Source organism: Podarcis cretensis (genome assembly GCF_951804945.1).
Source record: "Podarcis cretensis genome assembly, chromosome: 2".
NCBI classification, from domain to species: Eukaryota; Metazoa; Chordata; class Lepidosauria; order Squamata; family Lacertidae; genus Podarcis; species Podarcis cretensis.
Window position 1 is genome coordinate 90,437,064 of NC_137171.1, and position 9,410 is coordinate 90,446,473.

At 43.8% G+C, this 9,410-nt stretch overlaps 1 protein-coding gene across 1 annotated transcript; it reads left to right on the plus strand.

The window, feature by feature from the left end:
• The first annotated feature begins 4,298 nt into the window (after positions 1-4,298).
• RPL32 (ribosomal protein L32) lies at positions 4,299-8,802 on the plus strand. The gene is made up of 4 exons (XM_079965791.1): positions 4,299-4,417; positions 5,845-5,945; positions 6,103-6,284; positions 8,623-8,802. Exons 2-4 carry the CDS (start codon positions 5,850-5,852, stop codon positions 8,750-8,752), a joined length of 408 nt encoding a protein of 135 aa, XP_079821917.1. The 5' UTR covers positions 4,299-4,417; positions 5,845-5,849; the 3' UTR covers positions 8,753-8,802.
• Positions 8,803-9,410: the final 608 nt, after the last annotated feature.

Consider the following 9,410-nt stretch of genomic DNA (forward strand, 5'->3'; position numbering starts at 1 on the left):
AAGAGGGCTGCCTTCAGTTTTTTTCTAAAAGTCATGTGCCCCAACCGCATTTTCTGACTTTAGGCATTCCGAAAAGTAAATGCATGGGTTTAGGGGGCATGCTTGCTAGCTCCCATTGCTGATTTTGTCACCCTTGCATTGTCTCAGTATTTCCCAAACAGTATTTCCTGACCATGGGTCCTGCTAGCTAGGGGTGATGGGAATTGTAGTCTAAAAACAGCTGGAGACCCAAGTTTGGGAAATTATGTATCTATGGAGAATCAGGGTTCCTAAATGTATGGGGAGACTCTACAGGTACAGAAGGCTGGTCCCAGGTTCTAGTGTAGGGACAGGCACTCTGGGGCCTTCCAAGTGTAGTTTGGCTCCCAAGTCCATCAGCTCCAGCCAGCATAGCCAATGATCAGGGATGACAGGAGCTGTAGTTCCACAACATCTGGAAGACCACTGATTCTCCCTCCTTGTTCAAATATTACTGGAGGTGTTTAGAGAATTCTCCTTATCCAATAATTTTATACATCACAGTCAAGGTCTTCTCTTGGTCACCTCCCAGCACCCTGGCAAATTGAAAAGCTCCAAAGACTTTAGCCTTTTCTCATAGGGAAGGTGATCTGATTAATTGGTCAGTGAAATCCTCTTTCTACCCCTCTTCCAGCACTTTGGAGTCCTAGAGTGGCTCTTGCCTTGCTTCCAAGCATGATGCAGTGTGCTGGTATTAACTGTAACATCCTAAATGGCTCAGAATCCAAGGGCCTTAAACTTGGGTGGTCAGATGTCAGGCATGCAGGATCTGTTTTGGGGAAGAGCTGTAGTTCCATGGTAGAGCACATGCTCTGCATGCCAAAAGTGCCAGGTGCCACCCATGCCATCTCCAGAAAGGACCAAGAAAAACTTGTGCCTTTAACCCTGGAGAGGCACTAGCATCCATGTAGGCAACAGCTAAATGGACCAGTGGTCTGGCTCAGTATAAGACAAACTAGAGGGTGAAATAGTAGCTGGGGGGGGGGGGGACACACAGGGGAGACATTGAAATTAACGAGCATGACTGAGTTACTTCCATTCATTTCAACCGGTTTACTCTGAGTAAAACTTAGTTGAATGCCCCTGAGCACATGCTTAGCCCAGGAACTTGCCCCCGAGCTAAGCTCAATCCTTTAATACAAAAACACCCGATTCTTCCATAATATTTATTTTAGCACATAGTTTGGGGCGGGGGGGGGTCTTAGTTGTTGCTATAGTTAAAAGAGTTGGGAGCCAGAAACATTTGCAAATCATCCAGAGGTTCACCAGCGATTGTCATGTTCCTTCTTCGCACTTCTGCCTTAAGGATCACCCCATGAATGAGCAATCAGCTTAAGATCTGCCTTCCTTCTGTGTGGTGGCTTCCTATCTTTAAAATTCTATCCCTGGTGTTTTTCTAACATCGTCTTATCTTTTTTGTGCCAGATAACCCACATTTATTTTCCCAGGCCTTTGTGTGGAGTTTTAAGTCTGCTTGTATTGGTTCCACTCTTTTCTTTAGAAGTTTGTTACTCTTTGTTTCCTGATTGTATTGTTATGCTTTCATCACCATCATTATTATTTATCATTATTTTGTAAGCTACTTTGGGAGTCCTTGAAGAGGGGAATGGGAGGAAAATGTAATGCAATATATCTATTCCTTTTTAAGATCGGCAATCAATATATTCCTTCTTTGAGATGGGCAATCAGAAGAGTATGTAGTATTCAAAATCCAGTGACATTATAGATCTATATAAAGGTATTATAATCCCTGCAGGTTTTTTCAGTCTCTTTCCTAATAATCTCTAGTACTGAATTTGTCTTTTTTCCAAACAGCAGCCAGACTCTGTTGATCTTTCACTTAACTATCCACCATAACGACAAGATCTCTTTCCCAGTTTCTAATGGTCAGTTTAGATCCTATAAGCATATATTGGCTATGGTAGCCCATGACACTCAGCCAAACAATGGCTATACATGTACAAGGCGTGTGGAGACAGACAGCAGTACTCACAGCTGCTTAGCTTCTGCTGCTATGCCACCCAGAGCTAAGCCGCAATCTCCCCCGGAAAATAACACAAATAAGCCATGAACAAAGCTTGACTACAGGTCAAGCAAGACAAAACAGCCCAGGTATAGATGTAACACTAAGCCAAACCTTGGCGGCAGCAGAACCCAGGGAGGACAACCACAATCCCACAGATTTCTAGTTCATGCTATTCACATTATGAAGTTGGGAGGGGGTGCACTGTTGTGCACCTCTTTCTACTTGCTTATACTGAATCTCCTTTACCAGTTTGTTGCCTGTTCAGCATCAGGAACTCTGTTTGTAATTATTCACAGTCTGCATGCCTTTAAAGCAAATTTGATTCACGTTTCCCCTCTCAAGCAATTCTGGGCACACAGAGTTACAGTTCCCAGAAATCTTTAACAAACCAGTCCCAAGAATTCTTTGAGGGAAAGAAAATGCCTCAAATGTGGTTCAAAGCCATAGTGTGTACACAGTCAAATGCTAATCGCTGTGCTAGACACTGTCCAATAGGTATTCCTTTTCTGGACGTTCCAGTAGCAATGGCAACTCTTCCTGCATAAAGAAATGCATTCCCCCCCCCCGCAAATTTTTGCTGCAGTAGAGTGTTAACGAAATACAGTATCCCCCAATAAAATGCTTGGCACCCCGTAAAACAAATGGTTTATTTACTGAGTTAATAAATTGTATTCAAACCCTTATCGTCTAGAAGGGCTGTAAGAAGGGGTTGCTCTTCACTGCTAGATCGCACAATAAGCAATTACCATATTTTTTTGTTTATAAGACTATTTTTTCCCTATTTTTTCAAGTTAAAAATTGGGGGGTCATCTTATACACAGATAGTGCGTATGGGGGATTTCTTTATTTGGAGTCCCAAAAAATAGGGGTCGTGTTATACATGGGGTGGGGTGTGTGTGTTATACACGGAAAAATACAGTGAACTTCTGCCAATATCCCAGCACCTTCAGAGTGCTTCAAGGTGTGTAGAATGCAAGGGAATGTGAAATATCAGTTAGAAAAATATATACTTGATGACTTCTAATACTGAAGGTTGGATTAAGTATGTGCAAATAAAATTCCAAATAAGGTTGCCAGTGGCTATGCATAAAAAATGCTTTGGTATGTATTTGGGGTGGGAAATTCCAGCATCCACGAAGCTCCTTATATTTTCAAAGGCACGTTTTGCATCTATTATCTAAAACTGCACCATTTCCCTAGAGGGTTTCAAGGCAATTTGCTTGTCCTCCACATAGTACCGTGGGAACTAATGAATGCCAATTAATTTCATGTAGACTATCTATGTGAACTTCATGAGAACCTGCCTTGCCAAACCCCCGTGCTGCAAAGTTTTAAGCACGTCTCTTTTAATATGAAACCCAGACACAGGGATAAGCAGGAAATTCTGAATCATCAACAAGCATGTCTTCAAGAGATGATGATCATAACTAAGAACATGTTCCCTGTATGAACCTGACAGCAAATCCCATTGACCTTGATAGGATTTGCTTCTGAGGAGACTTGTCCAGGATGGCACACTGCAAATGTACAATGGTCTGTGCAATAGTCTCTTTTTAAACTTATAAAAGTGGTCTCTTTGTAAGACGAGCGTTTTATTTACCAGAAAACTGCCGTAGAAGAAACGGGGGCGGGGGGTTTAACGCGCGGGCGGGCGCAATTTGCGAGCAACTCGGCGAGGCGGTCAGAACCAACCGCAGCAGCCTCGACATGGAGATTGCGCCTGCGCTACCCATGTATGACCACCAGGTGTCCCTGTGGCAGCAGCGCTTCCAAGCTCCCCACCACTCAGCTCCCTAGACTTTATGATGAGACTGATACACGGGATTTCACTTCCGATTCGCTAAGCCGCACCACCTCCACGCCATAACTTCTGCTTTCTATTTTTTATTCATGGCTAAACATGAAGCTGTCCAATCCGTGCCAAAATCTTCAATTCCTTCGTTGCTGTCTATGGGCACCCTTTGTTGAGGTGGGAAGCATAAAAAAAAGCTTTCATGCGAACCCGAAATTTCCCCGCCCAGGTTTCTCTACTACTTTCTTATTTCTGCGCTCCTGTCCCTCTGCTACAGCTTGCCGGAAGTGACGTTTCCAGGTCCTTAATATCCCTAGCTAACCTCACAGAAGCTAATATAACAATTAAAGTCTGAAATATTCAGCCAGGACGTTTTTCGATGATAAAATACACGTTAGAGTTCTGTTTAGGAGGACCAGAGGCTTGAGTGACTCCGCCTTTATGTCCTTCCGTGCCCTCGGTGTGGCTCTCACCCGATCTGCCAGGACCCTACAGCGGCGTCCCATCAACCCTTGCGGCTTCCGCCTTCGCTCTTTCTCTCCGCGCTCGCTCCCTGCGCGGGTGCCGCCATTCTCCAGCAGGTAAGTTCGGGGGATCCGTTGTCATCCTTGCCGGGAGAAGCTCCTGGGAGAACTTTGCCGCTTCCAGGGGCAGCTTGGAGGCCTTCTCTGTCGAGGCCGGTCGCTATTTCCAGGCGTGCGGGGGCGGGGCGGGGAGTTTGGGGGCTCTCTTGGGGCGAAGCTCGGTTTCCCTTTTCTGAGCTAACCTGGCATGGAGAAGGCGGGAGGCGAGGGCAAAGCAGACAAGCACAAGGGCCTGAAGGCTTAGCCCTCGCTCGCCAGAGCAGCACCATGGGTCCTCCGTGGTGGTCCATGGAAGAGAAACTGGACAGAGCTCCTAATAGGGTTTGAGCTTTTCCGACGAGTAAATCTTTATCGACGGTGGAAGGCTTGGCTTCAAATAAAGAAGCTGCTCGCTAACTGAGCTTTTTCGCCGCGAATCATTCAGCTTTCTAAATCGACCTTTGCAACACAGCGCTTAGCACAGTCATAATGTGCATTTAGTCCGAAATAAACCCCATCGCCGCCTCCTGAGGCTTAAGCGTGCATAAGGTTCCGGCCCTGATTTACCTCGGCTGGATTTTTGTGAGTGCGCGCGCACGTGCAAAATGCAGCTCCTTTGGCATAATCTTTGGCGGTGGTACTTATTCGGAAGTCAGTTCTATCGGGAAAATTCATAAAGGTGTAGCAGATCAATGTATATTTGTTAATAGACACGAGTAACTTGGGTTCATTCATTTGGGGTGCCCTGCTGAGTACAATTTGGTTGGATGCAACCCATAAATATTTCATAGGTGTGAACATTTGTCTTTTGTACCAGTCACCTTCAGTCAGCATGTGAAGTGGGATTTAAGTGACTGTCCCTCCCACAACCTCCATCTATTTGGTGGAAGGTGTGAGAATTCTACTTGGGTACAATTGTAGGCACAGTTTTGGAGCTTGGCCAGCAGCCACAATTCCAAGTGGTGAAATACGCAAATAGAACATCATCAGAAAAAGACTACAGTTAGTTACCATTTTGAATCAGCCCAGCACGCTTGTATTATATCTGGTTAATGTTACTGATTTTATGAAATATTTTTGAAAACTTAACGTGGAAAGATAATAGCAAGAGGATAATTTCTGTGAAATTTTGCACCTCATTTTACTAGTAATGGGTTTACTTACAGCATATGTTACACAAAGCCCATTAATAATATGTATTTTAGGCCTAGGACGTTACTGGCATTTTTTAAAGGTTTCTCTGCACTAAATAGATGTGGGAGAAAATAATTCAGAGGTTCAGCTCTTAATTTGATTACCTCCCAGGAAGAGCTTTTCATGCTCTTCCAGCTTTGGACATGGTAGGGAGAAAAGATGCACTGCTACAGGGTGGTTTTTGTTTTGCTTTTTAGGGTAATTATTTCCTATAGTGTGTTGATTCCTTAGGTGTGCTCTGTTTTTGTTAGACACAATGCCGGCCCTCAGACCCCTCATCAAGCCTAAGATCGTCAAGAAGAGGACCAAGAAGTTCATCCGCCATCAATCTGATCGCTATGTCAAAATTAAGGTAAGGTGTCCTTTTGATGAATCACCAGATATTAAAATACTCAAGAGTGCCAGCTTGTGTTTTGGTTTTGCAGCACTGACATGGTAATATATTAGATCTCTGAAAAGATGGTGTAGATGTTGAGGTTTTGATATTCTTTCTCCCTGGATTTCTATAGCGTAACTGGCGGAAGCCCAGAGGTATTGACAACAGAGTCCGCAGAAGGTTCAAGGGCCAAATCTTGATGCCCAACATTGGGTATGGTAGCAGTAAGAAGACAAAGCACATGTTGCCTTCCGGATTCAGAAAGTTCCTTGTCCACAACGTCAAAGAGCTGGAGGTGCTGATGATGAGCAACAAGTGAGTTGGAAAAGGGATTCAGGGATGCCATGTTGTGTTTGAAGATTTCTGGCTTGTTTGCAGGAGTGGTAGTCACTGAATGCAAAAAGATTTTGGGAGTTGTGGGATCTAGCTCATCTCTAGCACACTGGTTTTTCTTTTCCTTGATGGGATACTTCTACTAGCCATCTCTTCCCCATCCGTTTCTTTCGTTTTTCCTTTTGGATCTTCCGCTTTTCCTGTCTAGGATTAGAACTCAATCTGTCACTGCTGGAAAGTTTACCACTAGAAAATCTCCTTGTATATTGCAATATTAATATTTCTTTAATGTCATAATGCTGAGGGAAGATTGTCTTTGCACTTGGGAAGGTCATTGCATTCTTTAAAGTGTTCAAAGTACAGCAGAGTATCTGCTGGTACCGTTTAGGTATCTGCCTCAAAGATAATACTGCAGAGGTTTAGAGACTGTTGAAATTTGATGTAGGGAAATCCTAGTTCAGATTCCTGTTAGGCAGCCAGGGACAGGTTCTCTGTAAAAACTCTTACCACAGTGTTAGTAGGCTAAAATGCCACACAGAGCTCTTTGAGGAAGGTTATAATGTCCTGTTGATACTCCAGTATCTATTCAGCTCAGACAAATTGGGAACGGCACAGCTCGGGCAGGTTTTCTTACTGGACCCAATCAAAATGTGCATAACTATACTGCTGTTTTCCATTCACACCAGCAGGTAGTCTTTGGTGTTGTGGTCCCTCCCTTCAAATTACTCCCCTGCCCTTGACTATCTTTCCCCACTCTGAGTATACGAGTGGGTATTTCTGTACCTGTGGGCCCAATCAAGGCTTGTGCTCTTGGGGAAGGGGAACAGCATCCATTTCTATTAAGGCTATTAATTTTTTTCTATAGTTTTTGTGCAAAACCTTGGTTAAAAATGTTTAACTGCAGTAGATGTACCTGGATTTTGTCTCCAAGCTAATCTCTTACGATGTTGCAATCTTGAGAACATACCGTATTTTTCGCTCTATAGGACGCACCCGACTGTAAGATGCACCTAGTTTTAGAGAGGGAGAACAAGGGGAAAAAATTCTCTCCCTCTCTGCGCAGCGCCCCTTCAGCAAAGTGGCAAGAGAAACTGAGCCCCTTCCATTTCTCCTGCTTCACTGAAGGGGCGCTGCGCAGAGAGGGAAAGCTGCGCAGCGCCTCTCCAGTTGCGAAAGCAACGCGAAGTCTCCAGAGTGCAACGGGAGCTCCCGCTGCGCTCCGGAGGGCTATCTCTGAAGCCAGGAGAGTCTTGCTCTCCAGAGGCTTCGGGCAGCTATCCCTGAAGCCAGGAGAGTCTTGCTCTCCTGGCTTCAGCGAGAGGCTTCAGGGATAGCCTGCATTTGCTCCATAAGATGCACACACATTTCCCCTTAATTTTTGGAGGGGGAAAAGTGTGTCTTATAGAGCGAAAAATACGGTAGTTTCTCTGAGCTGGGTTGTTGGAATTTCAGTGTGCCTTCAGCAAGCAGTGGAAATAGGCACACACTCATTGTTTGGACCATTGAAAACAACTTGGGTGTAGCAATAAAGACCACCCACAGAAACATCACACCCATTACAAATTGGCCACCAAAAAGGTACTTCGAAACTTGCATAGCAGTGATGGCTGTTGTTGTATAATGTGTTGTTTTTACATAATGAATTTTCTGTGGCAAGGCAAAATAAGATTAAATCTAAAATGGTATGCTGGGATTTTGATGACGTTGCATGGATGCTATGAAAACCTGAGCAGCACCTGCTGCACAGTAATCCTCCATCTGGACTGTCCTTGGAGAACAATGTCCTTAGGAGCTAAGCACCCCATGGTCTACCTTGATCTGGAAGCTCCTTACACATTATTTCCTTCAGTCTTCCAATTCGTTGAAGCCTGTGTGTGGTATTGAAACAAATGAATCCCTTATTCTTTCGGGAGTCTTCAAATTGCATTTAGAACAGAAAAAACTAGGCACTCCTTTTGGAAGCATACTGCTTCCACATATCTAAATGCCTCCAACCCCTATGCCAAAAACATACTGCCTGTGGAAAGTGACATTTGAATGCAAAGGCCATTTCTCCTATGCATAGACTTTAACAAAGACATGTTGTTTTTGACATAATAGTACAGTAGTATTTGAACATAATGTTCCGCTTGCAGGTGGAACATAACATTAGGACTGTTGTGCAATTTTCCTTAATATGTAATTACCCCCTACTTTGCTCAATACATACTTGACTACTTCACAAACCTCCAGCATTTTAGATTCTCACTCAACCTTTCCTAGTATTAGATTTAACATGGTAATGAACTGTTCATGACACAATGCCATTATCTTTTATCAGGTCCTATTGTGCAGAGATTGCTCACAATGTTTCATCCAAGAATCGGAAGGTAATTGTGGAAAGAGCAGCTCAGCTTGCTATCAAAGTCACCAATCCAAATGCCAGACTGCGCAGTGAGGAAAATGAATAAATAGTTGTTCTTGTACAACTGTATTTAATAAAAACTAAAACAAAACAAAAGTGTCGGAAAACTGATGTTCCTGCTGTGAGGGTACATAAAAGCAATTTTTGTAACTTCATGTGAAGATCAGTTGTTAGAAAGGTAGTAATATTTTATAAACTACTGTCTTCTGCTAACAGATACTGTATTTGCAAACCCACCCAATTACAATTTACTATCAAGGAAGAGGTATACATTAGCAGTGAGAAAAAAGCAGAGGAGTTCTTAAATCACTAAGCTGTATCTGCTCAAGGTAACTTCACAGCTTGCTTTAAAACATACATCTTAAAAATCATCTGAAGAAGTGTGCATGCACACGAAAGCTCATACCAAGAACTAACTTAGTTGGTCTTTAAGGTGCTACTGGAAGGAATTTTTTTATCTTAAAAAGAGTGACTGTGCCAAACAGGTGTACCTCCTTTGGACCCAGCTGCAGTGCAAACTCATTTGCATATGCATAGTGTGTGAAATGGTCATTACTAAGGTGTTCTGCTCTGAGCAGTTGGGGAAGGGCCATAGCTCAGTGGTGGAGCTCCTGATGAGCATCCAGAAGATGCCAGGTTCAATCCTTGGCATCTGTTGGTAGGGGCTGGGAGGGAACCCTGCCTGCTACCTGGCAGGGTGGACA